General features: G+C 39.9%; 1 protein-coding gene across 1 annotated transcript in view; it reads right to left on the reverse strand.

The window, feature by feature from the left end:
• Position 1: 1 nt before the first annotated feature.
• The window catches only part of LOC131676066 (uncharacterized), a gene marked incomplete at its 3' end in the record, with an annotated part of 37,007 nt that continues 14,902 nt past the window's right edge, over positions 2-22,106 (reverse strand). Inside the window, exons 3-5 of the mRNA XM_058955193.1 lie at positions 12,674-12,783; positions 165-747; positions 2-103 (exon numbers count right to left, since the gene is read on the reverse strand). Of these exons, the coding sequence (XP_058811176.1) occupies positions 2-103; positions 165-747; positions 12,674-12,783 (795 nt within the window). The remainder of the gene's footprint in view (positions 104-164; positions 748-12,673; positions 12,784-22,106) is intronic.

The following is a 22,106-nucleotide window of genomic DNA, read 5'->3' on the forward strand; positions in this document are numbered from 1 at the left end:
CTCCCAACAGCAGGTATTGGTGCAGCTCGTCTACTGCTATTTGTTCCTCTTCGGAGAGTTTTCCGTCTACAAGGTTCACCAAACATTCTAGTTCCAGTTTGGGCTACAATACAAAAAATCACAATCAATAAAATCAAATGCAAAGTATACTGACAATCTCTTACATCCACTTCCTTGAATATAATCGGTTGTTCACGATTCTTTTTACGCTCTTCCTCAGCCAATCGTTCAGCTTCTTCCTCCTTCAGTACCTTCTCCGAGGGCAGCATTTCTGGTGGGATCGAACCATTAACTCCGTTGAGGCCATTTTGTGCGTCCGCTTCACTCTCAGACATTTCGGTCGAGTTTGGATCACTGTCAGTAGGATTACGTTCCTTTTTAGACTTTTTCTCTTTTTTCTTACTGTTCTTATCGATCTTGTCCCGAATCTTATTCCGCCGTTCGTTCAGCTCCTGTGACTGTTGACGAGCTTGCTCGATCTGACTGTTGAGTTGTTCTAAATCTGGACTTGGTGCCCGATTGCTACCGAGGCCAATAAAGTCCGATTCGTACTGGAAGTTTGCAGTCGGGTCACCACCCGAGCTCAGGCTTTCGATTAGCGGCGCAAAGCTCTGGCCTAAGGGAGTCGACAGAAACTCTTGGGGCAGATCGAGAATGTACTTTGGGATACCGACGCCACACAGAAACTGGCACAGGTCTTCGCTGAAGGTGTTGCAGTTGTGATGTAGCAGGTTGTATCTGGAACCTCTGGAAAAGGATGAAAAATGTGGTTTAGAAGTCATCTATGTGCCACGCGGATAATATGAAGGGTACGAAAAAGTCCAAGCTCGTCGGGGTCATTTAACTGAGTTTTTGTTTTTTTTCTTTCTCATAGGATGGTTATACAATCACGACTTTAAAACCGAGACACGGAGGATTTCGGAAAACATATGTTTGAAGGATTCAAAATGTTCAAAATCCTTTCCTTTTGTGTCTTTGCACTGAATGGAACTCGTGTCTTACTACTAAAACCAATCTTTACTCTCTTTCCTGCCTTATACCCTCAGAACAGTATCAACGGATTACTTCGCGGAAAGGCTATTTTCCACATCTTTCGTTTGCTATCATTTTTTTTCGCAGTTCACTCGGAATCTCGCTTAATTCATACATTAGATCATTTAGATCCTCTGTATATCGAGGGGAGGGAGGCATTACGCATCACGTTTCGAAATTTTTTAGAGTCGCGGTGGCAACTGGAGGGTTAATAATACTTGTATCAGGATGTTTTTTAATAAAAAATGAAACGGATACTAATTTCTAACTAATATAACAATAAATTAGAGTAGTTAGTGAGGAGATCATAGATTCTAATGTTAGCTGTAGCTAATTTTGCTAAAGAGGGGCGTATTAGAACTGTTTACCCTACTCAAATGAAAGGTGTAAAATTGCCATATGCTGCTATTTAATTTTATATGGTTCGTAGTTCTAGTTTCGGTGTTATGGGTTGAAGAGTGCGGCAACACATAAAATATCAAAATAACGCAAACATTATTAAACTATTTTCTTGATTGCTGGAATTTGTGATTCTGGCTCACTGACGCCCAATTAAACCCTATTTGACCCCTTTGGCCACCTACAATGGAGCCGAAAGGTTCGAGGTAGTGACGAAGGCCTCGAATAAAATGCACATCTCGTTTATCGGGCTGGCTGCCTCGATTGTCACAAGCTTGAATGAAAGGTTTGGTACCCTCATTAACCGCGATCGAGTTTCGTTTAGATCCTAGTTCTAGAATGAGATCCCACATGACATTTCCTGAACCTTTTTGCCTATCTCATATAGAAAGGATTTGTTCGTGTTGATAAATGTTGAAACACTACGCTTGTGTAACCTGGTGGACTAGTTTAGTCCTTCATTACGTAGTATTATTATTACATTAGTCTCATTTAAAATCTTAAAGCTGTTTATGTCCATATTGCCACATTTTTGCATGAATTATGTTTCTATCTGCTTGCCACTCCAGCACATAGGGTGATGTGCCTATTATGGCAGTAGAGCCTATTGTGACCCTATTTCGTACCCCTTGGTTTCGAACCAAGCATATGAGATAATGACAATATCGATTTGGCTAAAACAGGTGTGCAAAAAAAGCTCAAGTTATATTCTTTATTTGTTGTGCACATACGTATTCAGAACTATCCACTAAATCCAACTTTTAATTAAAACAAAATCACCTTATTGAAATATCTGCTAATCCGCCTCACTCGCGTAGTGAACCGAAACAGGACGCAACGGCGCTTAGCAAAATAAACACTTTCGAGCCAGCATTTACCGCCTCATATCTCGTTATTCCGGCACAAATATATTAAATATTGCACTGATACATACCTTTATTTTAGCTGGAGAACCTTTTTACGATTATTTCACTTTAAAAGCACTCGTCAAACACTAGAATAGGCCTAGTGTTATAATAGGATAAAACTAAATACGGGGGTTCCTATTATTGGCATGTTTTGCTGATACACTACCACAATCAAAACCAACTTTTTGCATCCATCATACAGAAAAGAATCACCAGTGCGGCCAAACCAAAACATGAACTTGAAAACATAATGTTATGCAATTTCAGGTATAAGTAATCAATTATTTCAAGTTATTCAACTAATTGTTGATCGCAGATATTTTATTTTCATCTGCACATACAATTTGGATCGGGAGGAAGTAATGTGTGATGTGAACTTTATATTCCAGTTGTTAACTTTCGCATGGTTATTTCCTGCATGCGCAGTTCTGGGCGCTCTTCTACTAACAGCTGATGAGTTTCTTTCGTGTGCGTAATGTTTACGTTTGTTTTGATCGGCTGAAAAAAGCAGAATAATTCGTTTTACAAATCACGCGTTGGCGTCCATGATCTGGATACCTAGTTAGAATCGACGCAAATGAAATATGAGGCATTGCGTTTCAACTAGATTGTTTTTCGATGAGCTGGAAATCGGCACACCCATGAGGCGATAATTGGAACGTTCAGGTGGGAATAGATGCACAGAATAGAACATTTATTTTCATTTATGCTGAAAATTGAGACAATTCTGCCAAATAAGCATTATACAGATGTTTAAGAAACAGTACACTGATACTTTATTCTGAAAAAGGTTATAGGTAATATGGCTTCTTTTTAAGTTGTTCAAAAAATAGTGCGACCCTCTCCATAATGGTGCCAAAATAGGCTCATCACCCTATATACAGTTCAATTGTTTGTAAAGCTTGGTGTGCGGCATCTCTCACGAAATTACCCTAATTGACAAGTATGGTACAGATCGTATTTCACTAATTTTGAAACAACGTAACTTACACCAATACGTGGTTGTTTCGATACATGAACATTAGTTCTGCTCATAACTTCTTAAATGTGAACAGTATAACGTCACTGATATGGTGAAAGTGGATACAGTAGACTTTCAACTGCAACTTCAACTTTCCTTATTTGATAAACATTTCACCTTGCCAACAAATGGTCGAATCTTGCAACAACTCGGTCGAAATTATTTATATTTGACGATTTTAACGCTGAACATACATATTAGTTAGCGTATCTTTTTTTTTCGAAAATTCTTATTAAATCCACATGAGATCAATAGAAGAACGGCACGAAGTGGTCGGAAAATGAAAAGCAAAAGCATCAACTACTATTTTACGTTTTAACCCTAGAACGTTGCACTGGGGTACAAATGTACCCCACGCCTTCTTTGAAGCCGTGTGAAAACGAGAATTCGGCATTTACCGACCTGGGACCCTAACCATAATTAAATTTAGAGTTCCTAGTAAGAGTAGGAAAAGTTGGTATAGCCAGTTTGCTTATAGCCTTTGTGGAAGCAGGTGTCCAAGTTGGCGTGGGGTACATTTATACCCCAGTGTACGGTTGCCGTTAGTGTTTCGTCAGGTTTTGTGCGGTTAGTGGAAATGTGACTCGTGACAATAATTCAAATACTGGTTGTTTTATTACGTAAGTAACAATTAGTATTGAATAATCGTTTTTAATCATTTATTTTATAATTTAATTTAATTTTGAAGTGAAACAAAAAATCGTTCTTATTTTGGCTGATTTTTATTGTTTAATTGTTTATTTTTTACAGTTTTTCAAAGCAATGGCTCGAAAGTTCAATTTGCGCACAATAATTGCTGTAACAGTAACGTTGCGTGTTACCAATGTATTACTGGTCAGAAATATTTTTTCATTTCAATTTCCACCCCATTTGGTGGTATTTTTCAAAACACGATTTTTAAACTTTCACCCTTCAAAATAAATGCACATTTTCAAAAATATCGAAATTCCTTTTTATAACGGTGGTGGTCAGCTGTTTTCGTCCGCGTCCCTTATCACCAATTTTTATACAGTGATTCATCAGCAGTGCTATCTTTGAAAATGAACCACCTTGGTTATGCAACTAATTTTTTCCGATCTTTTTTTAAATGCAAATAATTAAGCAATCTTCATTTCGGTATATTCTGAATTGCACATATTTTGTCGTATGTAATTTTAAATGTACTTTCATTTGATGGCATTGTAAGGGAACACGTATCCGCCGGTTGATGCCAATCAAGCTGACATTTCTTTAGATTGAACAAACTAATTTATTTGTTTGTTTAGTGTTTATTTGACCAACTAGGAAACGAATCCACTGGGTCTTTAATGCGGGTGGGAAATACGCATGGTTGAATTATGTATGAGGGTGGAGAATTGGCAATTCGCAAGATCAATTCAAATCCAATTACCAATGTGCGGCAATTATTTCAGCACGAGGAACAAATGTTTTATGGTCATATTTAATGCTTTACTTTTAGTCAATTAACTCATCAGTCAATTATACTGAGCTAAGAATAAGTACGTACTATTTGGAAACGGGGGGTGTTTGATTCATGCATGATGTTAGTATCGTTTAGGAACGCAGCATTGTAATATCGGAACGTTTACTCGAACGAGGTGGAAAATTTCAAGCTACGGGATCTCAATATGCTTGTGATTATACCAATAAGGACCATTTATAAATTCTGCCACGCTATTAGGAGGAAGAGATATGACTAATTGTGATATAAATGGGAGGGGAGTACGTTATGTGCTTTGACGCAATCGGCCGTTTTACGCACAATTGCGCCATGTATACAGGATATTCCATAGAACATGAACACTTTTGCGACTAGCGGCATAAAAGTGCTACCACAAAATGAAGGAAAAACTAAAAGAATTTGATTCGTATTAGACCAAGGGGAAAAATAACGTGGTAATATGAAAGAGAGTTAGTTATTATTGGGTAATCTTTGCGTGACATAATTTTTTAGTGTTCCACCATACCACTTTTAAACTCATTGTTTACGGTACATTTTACATTGTCGACAACACTCCCGACAGCCGGCTGTCCGGACTTCAAGTTGTTTTCGATGAAACAATCTCGATAAACGATTACCTAGAATCTAAACGCCTAGAACATCTACGTATCCTACAGTCAATAAACTATTCAAACATCTTATGCACGAAAGTATATTCTCAGTCGCATTGCTTGCTTGAAGCGAATCCTGACTAACAACCCGCCCACTACCCAATCCGTGATACTTATGGGAATGTCACTGAGTCGGAGCCTCCGTTAAGTAAGTACCACATCAACACTTCCTTTCTCATCCCAAGTTACGGTAAAGATGGTCGTGGCCCGCAATGGTGGCTCTCAGGTGAAACTCTCGCTTGAACTGGATCAATTGTTATTCCCAAACAATGCTCCTCAAGTAGTATGGCTGGAAATGAGAGTCATCAGTCTGCAATCTACGAAGTATACCGTGCTTACGCAACGCAACGCAATATCAAAATTTCTTTTTATACCGTTTTAAGACCATTCTTTCAACTTTTAGAATCATGAAAAAAGTGGCAGCACTGCCGAATCGCTCGAACGTGTCTTTCTGTTCGTGCAATATTTACCAAAGTTTTCCAGTAGTATATAATGTGCTTTACGGAAAATCGAAGTCAATCATTCACATAGTCATTTCTTCTATAGAGTTACTTGTTAATAGGTGTGAATAGCGTGAAAATCGAGAGATTTTATGTAGTGATTTTATCGTCACATTCTGATAACTTTGCAATGAATGCGCGTGAATCTAGGCGCAAAAAATACACCCGTTCGTTTAGCGTAGCGCCATATATAAATGACTAGTTGATGCAACGATTTCACTGATGTTTGAGGAGAATTCTTGCACCCCAGTTAATTGAGAGCAGGTGAAATTGTTTAATGTTATGTTTTCAATGTTTATATATGTTATCCAAATAATTGTCTTATTGTAAATGCGGGCTAAACGAGGCAAGTTACATCCATTTCGCACTGAAATGTTTTTGAATAAGCTCCTCATGAATAACCTACCCTACTAACACAAACTCCTATTCCTGAAACATCTATGAAAATAGTATGGGTTCCCTGCACTTTTGCAAGTAGATGTTAAACTAACATTCCTTCCCTGCCTCGACGATTGTAAGGACGTGACCAGGTGTACACTGGGATGCTTGTTCCACTATAAAGAAAAAGCGTTAATCCCAAATATTTTTTGCGACACGATATAGTGGATATCTTGGTAAATATTAGCTGATCATTGTACAGCTACCCACGATTTGTGCAATCGTATATGCTATGCTATGCTATGCTATTCTTTCAACTTTTAGAATCATTTTTTTTTCAAATTGGTTGAAAATTCCAAAGTTACAATAATTTTTGTGAAAAAGTCAAAACCGCGGATATTTCACTTTTTATTTTGTTCAAACCAATTTATGTATCATTGATTTAATAAATTCCATACTTTCACTTACACAGCTGCTTTCGCAATTAAAAACGCTTTTAATCTACCTAACAGTGTGATGATACATTTCTTATATCTCTTATCGCTTTCTTTCGGTATTATATCGATTGAGAACATTTAGAACTTCATGCTTCGCGATGTTTATGATAACACATACTACATGGGATTGTGGCAGCACTCAGAGAATCGTTCAAATTAGCATAGGACAATATCAGTGCAAAAGGTTAAACTCAAAGGTTAAACTAATTTAATGAAAAAGTGGAAAAATGACCCATAAAATAGAAATACAAACGAATTATTGCTAATGCTCCATTAATAACATATATAAATTCTTCATTCCATGCATTGTGTAGGGAAAACTGATGTTTCCTAAAGGGGTTATATATGTGGTGCTGAGTCCAAAAAAAATCGAAAAACATATTTTCGAATGGATTTGAAGTCCATACTCAATAGCGTTTACTCAAATTCCCAACGCGGCTGAGAACTAAGCACTGAAATTTAAGCTCTTGATATCTCTGAAATACATGCGTGTATAGTTCAAACTTTTTATTTCGATATCGACTTTTCCTAAAAATGACTTCCCAGTAGTATATTTGATCTGAATTTTTTTTAACCTGATGTCAAAGAACAAATAAAAAACTATCGAAACCCGTTAAGGAAAATCATTTTCATTACTGGAATTTTCTTTTTCACGAAACTTTTCGATGACATTCCGTCATTTACATAATCTTATTAGGAACAGTTGTTTAAGAAACTTTTGTAATATTGTGTAGGAAAAGCTGAAAATTTATGAATTTTCTCTATCTGCAGCATATAAACCCTTTAGTATATCAATTAATTTAGGATACCCTTTTAACATAAACTATCGCACAAATGGGAATAGGTTCACCGAATTTTGGAAGAAGTCGATTAAATAACCCCTACAAATTGGTGTAGTTCGATGCAATTGAAAGAAAATATCCTCAGAAACTGGTGTATTTTAGACTGACAAAATGGAGACGTTGACTAAACCGCGACATATCTTCATAATAAACTAAACTTAATAATAAACTGAAGCTGTTGAAATATTCTTCCCTTCCCTTGATGTAGTGTAATAACTATTTCTGATTATTTAACATAGTCTTCTAGCGTAAAAATTAAAAAAAAATGATTTTTTTATTTTTTCATATTTGCATCTTTAAGATAAGGAAAACATGGTCAAGAAATGATTTACTCAAATTTAGCCTTGTTTGTCTGCTAGAGCCCATCAAACATATTTTCATATGAGGCTGATAAAATTGAGGGCTGATCAAGGGGTGAGTCGCTTAGAACAATGTGCCATTCACACTGTATCACTTCCGATAGCACGATATAAGATTACGATTCACAGTAATACACGATCATTTCACTCGTTACCACAATGTGTGGCACACTGAGGCACACTTCTGACAACTCAAAAACTGTCAACAAAGTGTAGTTAAATGATCATAGCAACCATTGCTTTTGTTTTACTGAACACCATGGCACATCGAGGCACATTGCGGCAGAAGCTACCACCCTTTTTGAATTGTGAGCACAATTCTATTTGTGCTAAGCGATTCACCCCTTGGGGCTGATCAAATCGGGTCTTCAATAAATTATAATAGTTAGGCAATATTCGAAGAAGTTTCTTGTGAACGAGTGTAGAACGACTTTGTTTCTACTTCCTTGGAGTCAGCGGCGTAGTCAGAAACTCGGTTTGGTGGGGATTTGGTGAAAATCTAACTTACTGTCCAAATGGAATAATTACGAAATCGCCATCTTTGAAGTTGTAAAATTATGGAGAATCAGTTTTTAAAAAAATTAGAACAGAGTTCCTGTCTTTAGCGAATTTGTTGAAACTTTCATTTAAAACAACTTTATTGTAGGCATGAATACTACGTATATGGAGTATAGCGTGCTATAAAATGATATTTACGAAGTGTTCCTTAATCTAGTTTTTTCTAAAACACCTTTCTATTGTGAGCTTCACAAACTCAAGCTATGGATAAAATGTAAATATCATCGTTTACAAACAATAGAAGAGATTTATCATAAACAGTAAAATCATAATAATTTAATTTAAAATTAAATAGTAATAGCCTAAAACATATTAATACCTTGAACACATGGAGCCTTCATGTCAGTGGTTTGTAATAGCACTCCCCAAAATTTTGCTGAAGACATTAAGTCTGGAACTAAATTTGTTTTGAAGAGTAACTTCGCCATAAATACTTTTTGGAGAATATAACGCCAAAATAATTTTATCAAATGATGTGCTGTTTAACGTTTGTAAACCTGCGAAATGAGCGTAATGGAAAACGCCATTTTTCATAAATTCCCCTACTTTTAGAAGGTAGTTTTCTCGATATTAATTATATAACGTTTTTGTCTCAACTCGACGCATTCCAAAATAAAAACATTTTCAGCAAATGTTAGAAGTTATGCAATTTTTCGGTGAGCAGTTCTAAGTTTCATAGACATTAAAACAATTCCAGTTTCGCTTCCTATTAAAAAAAAATCCATGTTACAGTACACCCCGTCAATAGTATGATAGGAAATTATGATTATGATTGATTTCAGAACTCTGAAATGAGTTTCTATTGGAATGTTTTAGGCAAGTATTTGATATTGATGTTATTAGACAACTGTGAGATCAAGACCAATAAATCAATTACAGATCAGGATCGAATTCCCACAATTTTTCAAAGGTCCTCATGATGTTTCAAGCAATAGGTTATCAATGTACTGATCAGATAATTATCATTGTAATATTGAATTAAATCAGTCTGCATCAATAAATTTATAACTTCAATCCAATTACTTTTTTTGTGAGGGGGGGGGGGGTGGTTAAACCCCACAGCATCCTCTTGGCTACACCACTGCAATTCACTTTTCATTTTCCGAGATATGTTTTAGATCGATCCGATGGTTATAAGTCAGAAGGTTCGCGCAAATGAAAATTTTTGCAGCGATAAGGGATCAAGTTCCATCTAGACAACTTGGAATTGTTCGGTGGTTATTCTAGCGGTTGTAGATGGAAAAATGAAATACGAAATTCGTTTTATCGACAAATATTTGGCTCATTTAAATGGATTATTACTATATTGACCAATAAATAGGCGACAATGAGTAACCCACAAACAACAAGCCATTACTTTTAAAGTATTCGAAATATGTATTTGATGTCTTCACTAAAGTTGTTCAAAAAAGTAAGAGCTACAAATTTGCTGAAAGCATTATTTCAATACAATCACTTCCAAGAAAATTTATGAAAATATGTCACTCTTAGGGGGATTAATCAATAAAATCACCATACCGTAAGTAAGGGCATATTATATGCTTTAAATTCTCCGAAGATACTATTGACCTAAAATTAGTCGTTTTGGCGCTAATAATACATTGAATGTTTGGCTATGGGAAATGATAAAAATCTTTCGTCCGCATTTAAAGTTAAATATCTCTTTTGATAATAGTCCGATTTCAACAATATATAGTTCGTTCGAAAGGTATTCGCTTTTTAAAAATATATAAATTGTTTAGTTACGTCGTCAATTTCGGCAGCAAATTTAAAAAAAAAACTGCAAAAAACTCAAACTGCACCTTCAAACATTCATATCTTGGAAACTAAACATCAGAATCAAAAAGCATTTAATGATGTATTATACATTTCTTTTGTTTGCATTTTTACCTGCGAAAATTGCGACCAAACGCGTGGGGTACAATTATACCCAGTGCAACGTTCTAGGGTGGAAAACGCAAGTGCAACATTCTAGGGTTAAGGTTATGGTGTCTTCGAAAAAGTTGCTGCATAACCCCTAGCGCTTTATTTGATTGCATCAAGCTAATTCGGAATTCTGGCGCTAGGGTACCACTAATATCCAATTTTTTATAATGCAAGATATAAATATTGTGTCGTTGAGAAAGTTGGAAGTTATTATAGATATATCTTTCAAAGATGAAAACTTTGTAGGTTCTATACACTTCGAAATAGAGTACTTTTGACATTAAAAATATCTTACTGCACTATCTGGGGCTGGGTGTCATTCTAAAATCTTTCAAATCAACCACTACTGTATTGGTTCGAACCTTCAGAAAGTCACACACTCGATTCACATTATCCTTCGAATAGTTGATAAGAGTAAGTGTTACAAGCTTTCCCACCTAACCTAAAAGCATGGAAAATGTGTATCACCAGTTGCTCAATAACCATCTGAATTACTTTAAATGCTATTTAAAAATATCATACACATGCTATTGCCGCAGGAGTTGCTGACATATTTTCAACGATTTCACAGACTTTTTACATAGTTTTCATGTGCTAGCTTACCACAGTTATGCATTAGAATTGCTAATATGCAGCAAGAATCATCTAAAATGCTAACAAAAAGCTAAATTAGTGAATTTGCGTTTCGACTTCATCTCATCCGACACTAACTTAGTGACAGGACTAAGCTAGCGCCGGATTGACGCTAGCTCAAAAAACGGTGACACTATTTGTATTCCTTAGAAAACCTTTAGTCAAACGTGATGTCACAGGATTCTGATGAAACGAAGTTGAAACGCAAATTCCATAACTAAATTAGTTATAGATTTTGTGCTCTTCACGCGCAAATATGGTTTTAAATAATTTTTTCCCTAATGGAGTCAAAAAAATACCTAAATTGTTCTCCACTAAGGAGAAAATAGCATACACTCTTAGAAATAATGAAAATTACATTTGACGTAAACAACGTAACGACGTATTTTTCCATCCGATATTAGGATTTTACATGCTATGATATGTAAAATTAAATATTGTGACTCTTTTGATGTAAAACTTAGGCTGAATAACCTAGGAAAGCCGAACAACTCACATTTTTACATGTCATTACATGTAAATTTATGTGAATTGGGATGCTCCTTTTTTGCTGTGTTGTGTTAAAAAAGGCTGCTTTACTGTAACATCTGAGCTGTTCAAAACATCACAAATACTATTTGTTCATTTAACAACCGCACTTCCTCCACCATTCATCCTACTATAAAGAGGAAAGAATCGCGTTGAACTTAATCCGATAACTTGCAGGTAACAACCGAAACTTTCCAGTTCTCCAATCGGCCAAAACTATACATGTATCGTTGCTTCTCAGGGTTTACGTCTAAACATCCGAAATGAATTTAAACCGATATTTAAACCGAAATGATAGTTTAAATAGGCCGTTACACATTACTTATACCAAACTTAATTTGAAATATCACACTATAGGATTACATTCTCGATGAGAAACTATTTTTTTCCTCTTAAAGCTAGGGATTCATAATTTAATCCCTACGTAAATATCAACAGATCATTTTCTTAAAAAAGAAATAATGTCTTCCTGTTTGCACTATTTTTGCACCATTTGCAGTCTGCCTACGATTGAAGGCGGACGGGCAGATTTCTTGCAGCCAAAGTGCATACCGAAAACGCCTTCGCGCAATTAAACTTTGCCGGTTTGTCTCTTGGCGGTGTTATTTTTAGTTCGTCAGGCCAAAAATCTTTCCCAATTGGTCGAAACAGCGCCCAGCAAAACAACGGGACAAAGAATCTAACGAAAATCCTATTTTCTCATGTCTCAGTCAGTCAGTCAGTCGCACACCCTCACTAACACGATTGGCTCCGTGTGTTTTCTTTTTTCGATATGATTTCCCGACACAATGTATCGCGCGTCTCCATCGGCGGGTTGGCTATTTTTAAATCACCGGTAGATTTTGGCTAAACTCACGTCACTCACACTATCACGATCACGCGCTCCATTGCGTGGTTGCGAACTAGGTTGAACGGTCATCAATCATCCCGTGTCGAAAAATACGGGAAAAAAGTGAAATATTTGGGTCAGTTTCGCTTACCTGAAGGTACTTTCCGCCAGGCCCCGGACGTAATCCGTGAACACCGGCAGCGGGATGAAAGTTTGTCCAATCACTTGTTTTCTCTGAGGTTGCCCTAATATCGTATTTCCCTACGAAGGAGATAAGAAAGAAAATATTATTCAACCGTATCCACTCGGAAATTATCACATCTAGGTCGTTATTTGGTTGTAAAATGATCTCTACCTTTTACTGGAAGATTACGATCAATTTAATACACATTTAGTGACCGAATACGGAGGTAAAAGATTCAACTACAAACCACCGACACGTTCTTACGGAAAAAAACCCCGAGAAGAAAATGAATCTGAGGATCGTACGGGCGCAAGAAAACTGAACCGACGATCGTGGATGTCGCATTGGCGATCGCATTTCCTTTCAAACTATGTACACGAAAACACCTACATAAGTCGTTTTCCACGACGGCGTAGACAAGCAGTCTTGAGTCGTGTCGTGATAGATTGATGTAGTAGTAGTAGTAGTAACTGTAGATAACTGGCTAGTAACATAACAATACGAGTGCATTTTCTCAAATTCGCATGTGTTCAAGTTAATATCCTTTCTCGGCGTAAAATGTGAATGACCTCATCATAGCGAGTACATACAACTTTGACAATTTGGTTAGAAACAAATCAGCTGGTCGGCAATAGGACATACGTCACTCTAGAGATCATGGTTTGAGTTAAAAGAATAATATTTTTCACGCAGAAATATCCGTAGAAAATGGAAAATGCTAAGATTTGTGCAATCGGTTGCTGATTCTAAGAGGATCATTCCATTTTCAAATGTAGTTACATCACTTACCAAATGTCAAATTATCGTGCTGCAACGAGTATGCGCATCAGGAAACACAATAGTCTGGTTAAATTAATTAATTATTATGCGCTAACGAAAACCTATCAATTTACGTCATCCGGAATTGCGAAGATTTCGGGTTGTAATGTGCACTGTGCAGTGTCTACCAAACGAATCGAATTATTTCAATCTTATTTCATTGCAGTAGACACTAGCACCGGTTCGACCCCACAACAAAGTAGTTATGGAGTTTGCGTTTCAACTTTGTCTCATCAGAATCCGATACTAACTTAGTGACAGGACTAAGCTAGCGCCGGATTGACGCTGGCTCCAAAAAAAAACGAAAACACTATTTGTATTTCTGAGTGAACCTCTAGTTCTGTGCGATGTCCAACGAGAAAAGGAGTTCTGATTAAGCTGATGAGAATTAATGAAATGGAAACATGGTTTGGCTTAGCAAGCCATAGCATAGTGCCCACAACAAAGAATTTTTCATATAATAAACTAAGTACACTTTAAGTCATCGCTCTATATAGCCAGTCCAGCATTTTCAAATGGGAGAAGTTCCGGCATTTCGACGGCGTCCCATTATGCTGCTTGGGACCGGCAATTCTATCTGCCTGGCTCCTGCTTCTACTCCAACGCTTCCGTCATTACAATACGATGTCAGCTGTTATCTTGGCTATCCTCTCATCTGCGGGCAACCCGGTAGGATCCAAGGGTCGGTCAGATTATTTCGAGTGGAGCATGACTCCCGTTATGCTGGCGCCCCGACGATCCGAACTTGGTGCTTCGTCGCGTTCTGGTCCACTCCGACAGAGAGTTCCCAGTGAAGGGATTTCTTCATAATTCGATATATTGATTCGCGACGACTTTCAAGTCGGAGATGCTACTTTGTTGATTTGATCGCTATTTCCTCTGCAGCTCGAAGAATATCCGCGTCACTACTCTGTTGACACCTATGTCTTGGTACATTTCTTCGACAATACTGCGACTGTCACTCCGGGAATCCCAACAAACAATGAAAGCTGTACAAGCTGTAGAATAAGCTGTACAAGAACTAAGCTGTACAAGAACTGTTTAAGCCATTATCCAGCTAAATTGTTTGTTGGGTTATCCCTTCGAACTTCTCTAAACCTAGAATATTCGAAGACCACGTGCTCCGGTATCCCATGCGGATTCACACACTTCGGACAAAGGGTTGACGAAGCATGACAAAACCGATGCAGGTACTTTCGGAAGCATCCGTGCCCGGACAAAAACGCCTCAGATGGAACTTCAGCTCTCCATGCTTCCTATGTGTCCACGCCGACACATTTGGGATGAGTCGGTGGTTTTACCTTCCATTCTCCGCGTTATCCCACTTTTACTGCCATTTAGCCAAAGAGTCCGCTCTGGCCAATCTTCTTACATCTCGCCAGTAGCATTCTACATCCAGAGTGATGAAGATGGGGATCATCCCGGCAATGACGTACGCCGGTTGCTGCCGATATCGTATACTGTACACGCTCGCGACACGAGCTGGCATGAGCCAAAACGTGTTCGTTAGCCTTGTCCGATTCGTGTTCACTATACCTCAGTATTCAGTATGAGATGCCCAGCAGACGACGTCTCTTGCTGAGGATGATGCTTTTGATCAGTATGATGCTTGCTACTACGCAAGCTGTCTTCCCGGCCTTCTCAAATACATAGTCGAGGTGGCTGTTGTGAAGTTTAATTGATCGTTGATCATCACACCCAGATCAACGCTTGCTTCGAAAGAATTGAGTATCACCCACGCCGCCGATCATGACACACTGGATTTTCAACGGTTGCTGGCCAGTACGACCTCCGTCTTGTGGTTAGTCTACTACAACTTGGCATCAGCCATCCAGGTTTCAATGGTATCTATGGTCTCTGTCGTCAACTTCCTCCAGAGTCTCGTCGTTATCTGTAAAGCCGTCGACCTCGACTTGGCTTGGAAGTTTCAGTGTTGACGCCCTGAAGTACTCCCGCCGCGCTCCTAATCGCCCTCTGCCCCCTGTTTGTCTCGCGGACCAGCACTTGGTGTTGAAAGTAACTTTCAGAACCTTGCACAGGTAGTCCAGAACCCGCATTAAGTGCGCTACGGCGATAGCCTCCCAGTTGGCGTTGTTGAAAGTGCTCTTCCTGTCGATCATTACCACCGCGCAGTAGCGATTACCCCTTCTCATTTGCTTCGAAGCTATCTTCGCGCTCGCAATAAGTTTGTGGATTGTGTCCACCGTCGAAATCACTTTCCAGAGTCCGAACTACCGCTGTGATAGTCCGTTCTCACTTTCAGCGTAGTTCACTACCCTTATGAGCATGATCCTTTGCTGAAGTTTACCAAAAGTATCCCGCTGGTATATATGCCGATATAATACTGTATATCCGGGTGGCTTCCCTTGTTTTGGCATCAACACCAGCTTCTGGATCTTTCGTCTATCTAGGAAGTAGCCCTCGTCCAGACATTTCTGTAGCACTGTCCTGAACATGTCGAGAAACGCCAGGATCGCAGATCGGATACTGTCCGGACCGGAGCTTACTTAACTTTCAGTCCTTTCACCATTGTGAAAAGCTCGCCGTAGGAGACCCGATTGTCACTGACATTTTCCCGTCTGCATCGACGTACGGTATAGGTGGCCATGTGGTTGGTACGTTCTTCCGAAAGAGAGCACTCAAGATAGTCTTCAGATTGTTGGCGCACATTTCTGCTAGGGTCGTTGGAGCCTTCGCCTTGTCCGACACGACACGATAAGCGCTGTTTCTTGTAGCAAGGGGACTTGCTCAGCGCTATTGCACGTGTAAAAGCGGCCCTAGCTGACCGAAACGCCCCCTTACGCTCTTTCCTAACTACCTCTGATCTTGCTCTCTGAACGCGTCTTCTGGCTTTTAGACAGGCTGCACGGAGGGTGATGAACCTTTCGTTTCACCAATACGCCGGACGTTGGCAGTTCCTCGGCATTCTTACTTAACACGCCCTCACTAGTGTTGCCGACAGCTCATTGGCATTCGGAATTGGAGCCGACTAATGGTGTAATGGATCGCCTGGTGGTCGTTATGTGTGTACTGCCCACCAAGTCACCATTTATCTATCAGCGACGAACTACATGTTATCTATCAGCGACGAACTACGAAATCGTTGAATACGTCGATGATTAATTCCCGAAAGTCTCTACGGAATGTGCTTGTGAATCCTTCGTTACACAGCCTTACATCCGGCTTCACCAGGGCTTCCAACAAGCTGTACCCCCTTGCGTTGATCAGTCTGCCACTCCGCTCCAAAGCCAAAGCATTGAAATCTTCTCCTATAACAACCGGCGTTCATCCGAATAACGAATCGGTTGATGCGTCCAGCATCCGATTGTACTGCTTTGGTGCCCACCATGGGGAAGCATATGAATACACCGTTGATCTTGGCGATCACGAAGCCTTCGTGTGGGCTATCCACCACCTTGAATAGGGTAACCGTCCATCACTTGGATTGCCAACATCCCTGCACTACCCGCCGCTCAGTTACCGTTATTGAGAGGATCACGCAATAATAGTTAATGAATTGCAACGTCGCACTTCGTTTCCGTTGTCAACTACGACAACAGTTGCTGTGGTTTGTCGCAATGATTGAGATTAAGCTAGGTTCAGGAATCAGAATATATTGGCTTAAATAGCACGTTCCTCGTATGCAGTCGGGGTTGTCTCCATGATTGTTGGCCTATCTTCGCTTTCTAATACGTAGAGTATGTAAAGCTGCCTGTCGGTTGGTCGTTTCTGTCCTCCAATTTACAGATCTTGCACGTCAGTTGCTTCGTGCAGTCTCTAATAACGTATCCATATTTTCTACAAAATGCAGACAGTGGAGCGACTCTCAGCGAGCACATCAACCTTCTGACTTTTATCATGTCGGTCTCCGCCAGCTTGTTGGCAAGGTATACCGGTAGTCGCATCGTCACCGTTTAAGTGCCTCCATACGACTTCCTAACCCGGATCGTTGCCGGTACATCTAGGTTGCACTGCTCGATCAGTTCTCAGTTCTTGTTCGGTTGGGATCTCGTCCAGACCCTTGCACTCGATAGTGATATCCTAAGACAGAACTCTCACGTTCGCTTCGCTGTCCAAGAATTTAGCAACGAGCTCGTGACAGGCCGAACTCTTGATGGACCGATCTCTCTTCAGCTCGTAGATCATCTTGGCTTTCTGGGTGCGTCTCGTTTAAACGACGTTCGCTTCCAACTCCACCAGCTCCAGGTCCCACCTCACTCTTTTTTAGAAGAGTCACGTACGAAGTTTTATTGTTCGCTTCACCGATCAGTGCATTGCCCTTGTCTCTCCCGATGCGGCTGGTGTATTTCTATCTTCTCCTGCTCCTTATCCTTTTCTTTTTTCTGTTGCCGTGTTTTGTCCGGTCCGTCTATTGGTTTTCCACACTGCGCTATCCACGGTTCTTTCCAACGTTCCTTGGATCACTAGTAGACTCCAACTCGCTCTTCTGTTTCTTCGGGTCTTCTTGTTTCCCCCGCTTGCCTTTCATTCTTTTCTCCGAGCGAGTATTGCGGCAGCACTTCAGTGTCTCCTCAGTTTTGGATGTTACGTGTTCCTAGATTTCCTTCAAAGTTTTTTTTAGCGGATTTAACTTTCATCAAGAGCGCCCTTTGCTCACGTTCAGCAACTTTTACGGCAGATTTAATGCTCGTTACTAGCTGCTTGATCTTGGTGTGCACATTGTGCTTGTCCTTCATGAACATAATGAGCTCGTAGACCTTTTTGCCTTTCTCATGTAAAGAAAGGCTATGCAATCACTGTAAAAATCGACTTTTTAACCGAGGCCCGGAGGGCCGAGTGTCATACACCATTCGATTCAGTTCGTCGAGATCGGCAAATGTCTGTGTGTGTGTATGTATGTGTGTGTGTATGTGTGTGTGTATGTGTGTGTGTATGTGTGTGTGTGTCATTTAAACTCACACAATTTTCTCAGAGATGGCTGAACCGATTTTCGCAAACTTAGTTTCATCTGAAAGGTATAACGCTCCCATAAGCTGCTATTGAATTTTTAGTTGATCCGACTTCTGGTTCCGGAGTTACGGGTTGAAGAGTGCGGTCACACAGCAAATTCCCATATAAACTGGTACCACCATGATGTTCAAATGATGTAAAACATATTAAAATTGATGTAACATTACTCTAGTTTGCGGGACTGGATCACTAATGATCAATCAAAGCAGCTTTGACCACATTGGCCACCTATGACGGTTCATGACGCCCCCGGGGAACCCGCCAAGTTCCTAAGCTAATATCACACCCATTCCCCAACGAATTCTCTACCGATTTTAACAAACTTGATTTCAAATGAAAGATACAGTAATACCATTGACTGCTGCTGAATTTTATTCGGTTCTGACTTTTGCTTCCGGAGTTACAGGGGTGTTAGTAAGGATGCACTGGAATTTCCCATATAAATCGGTACAATCGTAATACTTCAGAGGCTAAAAACTATTGAAATGGTCACCAAATTACTTCTAATCGCAGATCTAGATCACTGATTGCCAATCAAACATACTTTAAATATATTTTCCACTATCGACGATTCCGGAAGTCCGGAATTCCGGGAATATTCTACAATTAAAGTCACATCGGTTCTTCGGTGATGACTGAACCGATTTTCTCAAACCAAGTCTCAAATGGAAGGCAAAATATGCAGTTGAGTATTGCGTCGCCGCCCCTCCCCCCCCCCCGCCTTGCCCTTACACCTCCCTCCTTCATCACTCCCCTCCTCTTGGACCACCCTCACGCCCGCATTTCCTTCATCCACCTCGTATACCGAAATAAAATGAAGGATTTCTGACGCATCCTCCATTCCCAATCTACTAACCCCCCATTCCCTCCACTTTCAAACCCATTCCACCAACATTTCAAAATATAATCACATGAAGATAGCATTGAACTCATGCTCATTAAGATAATTAAATATTATTCTTTTGCCTTTCTCATATAGAAAGTTTATGCAATTGCTCCAAAAACCGACTTTCTAACTGAGGCCGGGAGGGCCGAGTCTCATATAACATTCGACTCAGTTCGCCGAGATCGCAAAATATCTGTGTGTATGTATGTGTGTATGTATGTGTGTATGTATGCATGTATGTATGTATGTGTGTATGTGCAGATTTGTTTACAAAATGTCCACATCGGTTTCTCAGAAATGGCTGAACGGATTTTTACAAACTAAGATTCAGATGAAAGGTATAATATTCCCATAGGTTGCTTTGAATTTCATTTTCAACCGACATCCTGTTCCGGATTACGAGTTGAAGAGTATGGTTACAAAACAAAATTTGTTGATTTGTCCACATCGGTTTCTCGGAATTTTCTGAACCGATTTGGCAAACTTGATTTTAAATGAAAGGTCCATCAGCTGCATTTGAATTTTGTGTGGATCCGAGTTCTAGTTTCTGAATTACAGGGTGATACGTACGATCACGCAGCAAATCCCGATTCTAACGAATTCTGCGATGAATGTAAAAAGGTGAAATTTTTTCCAAAATGTAAACACAACTGTTGAATTTGGAGATCTAGGTCACCAACAGTCATTCAAAGTCTCTTTGGCCACACTGGCCACCATCGACGGATCCGGAAGCATCCAAATTCAGAATAACGGTTATATTGGTTTCTCGAAAATGGCTAGACCGATTTGGTCAACTTAGTCTCAAATAAAAGGTGTTGCGTCCCTGGAAACTGATATTAAATTCCATGCCCATCCGACTTCCGGCTCCGGAGTTACGGGTTGTGGAGTGCGATCACATAGAAAACTCCGATTCAAACCGATACCGCGATGAATGCAAAAAGGTGCTCTTATATATACTTACCAAGTGTAATAAGAATGAAAGACATTTCAATAATGTTATATTGTACGAACCAGCTATTAAATCATAGTTTGGAGAAATGAGAAAGGCACAATTGCACCTCTAGGTGGATTAAAACAGGTTTTTTACTACCTCCGTTAGATTCGACTCCTCATGTTGCCGGAGATTCTAGTTGGTGTCACTACTTTTTTTCGAGCCGAACACTCAATTCAGGACCTTTGGATTCGGCGCGGTTCGCTCTGTACCTTGTCAGTGCTGCAACTTACTAGGCTACTAGCGGCGTAACCGGTGATCTCTGCAGCTTAGCACTCCTTGCAAACACAATCGCGTTCTCCTTCGCTACGCGTACCTCTCCAATCACACAGAAGTTCTTGGATGTCTCCATGCTGGCGGGTCCCCCCCCGTCCAAGTCTCTATGTCTACTCGTTGTCTGTAGTTGCCTACTGGTTATCTTTACAAGCAGTGAAGATGGGGATCAAATTCAGAGTCGGGTCGGAGTAAATCAGGAAGGCTACAGCTGAACCTTGTATTCACCAGAATTTCACGAGGATTTTCGCGCGTAATTTTACGCAGAATTTCCCGCGGAATTTCGCGCAGAATTTCAGGTGGAATTTCACTCGGAATTTCGCGTGGAAACTCACGCGGAATTTCTGGCGTGATTTCAGTCAGTATTCCACGCGGAATTTCACTCGGAATTTCACGTGGAATTTCACGTGGAATTTCACGCGGAATTTGACTATCACGTAGACCTTCGACGGAATATCACGTAGACCTTCGCGCGGAGTATTTCATGGAGTTTCACGCGGAATTGCACGTGAAATTTAACGCAGAATTTCACGTGAAATTTCGTGCGGAACTTCGTACGGAATTTCACACGGAATTTTGCGGGGAATTTCACGTGGAATTTTACGGGCAATTTCACGTGGAATTTCACAACGAATTTCGCACGGAATTTCGCGCAGAACTTCATGTGAAATTTCGCACGGCATTTTGCACGGAATTTCGCGCGGCATTTTGCACGGAATTTCGCATGAAATTACGCACTGAATTTCTCGTAGCATTTCACGCAAAATTTCACACGCAATTTCACGCTGAATTTTGCGCGGAGATCCCTGTGAAATTTCACGCGGACTTTTGCGCGGTTTTACACACGGAATTTCATACAGAACTTCACCCGGAATTTCACGCGGCATTTGACACGTAAATTCACACAGAATTTCGGAACTTCACACGGAATTTCAAACGGTATTTCACACGAAATCTCGCAGAATTACATGCTGAATTTCACACGTAATTTCAAGCGTAATTTCACGCGGAACTTCGCACGGAATTTTACGCGGAGCTTCGGGCGAAATTTCGCATGGAAATTCGCACGGAATTTCGCGCTGAATTTCATACGAAATTTCGTGTGGTATTTCACGTGGAATCTCGAGCCGAAATGTACAAGGAATTTTACGTTAAATGTCCCGGCGAATTTTGTGCGTAGTTTCGCGCGGAATTTCAAGCGGAATTTCGCGCGGAATTTTACGCGGAATTTCAAACTGTTTTTCGTGCGGGATCTCGAGCGGAATTTCGCGCGGAATTTGGCACTCAATTTCACACGAAATTTCATACGGAATTTCGTGCGGAATTTCATACGAAACTTCGCGCGGTATTTCATGTGGAATCTCGCGCGGAAATTTACACGGAATTTAACGTTGAATGCCGCGGGGAATTTTGTGCGGAATTTCGCGCGGAGTTTTACGAAACTTCATGCGAAATGACAA

The sequence above is a fragment of the Topomyia yanbarensis genome, chromosome 1, assembly GCF_030247195.1.
Source record: "Topomyia yanbarensis strain Yona2022 chromosome 1, ASM3024719v1, whole genome shotgun sequence".
NCBI lineage: Eukaryota > Metazoa > Arthropoda > Insecta > Diptera > Culicidae > Topomyia > Topomyia yanbarensis.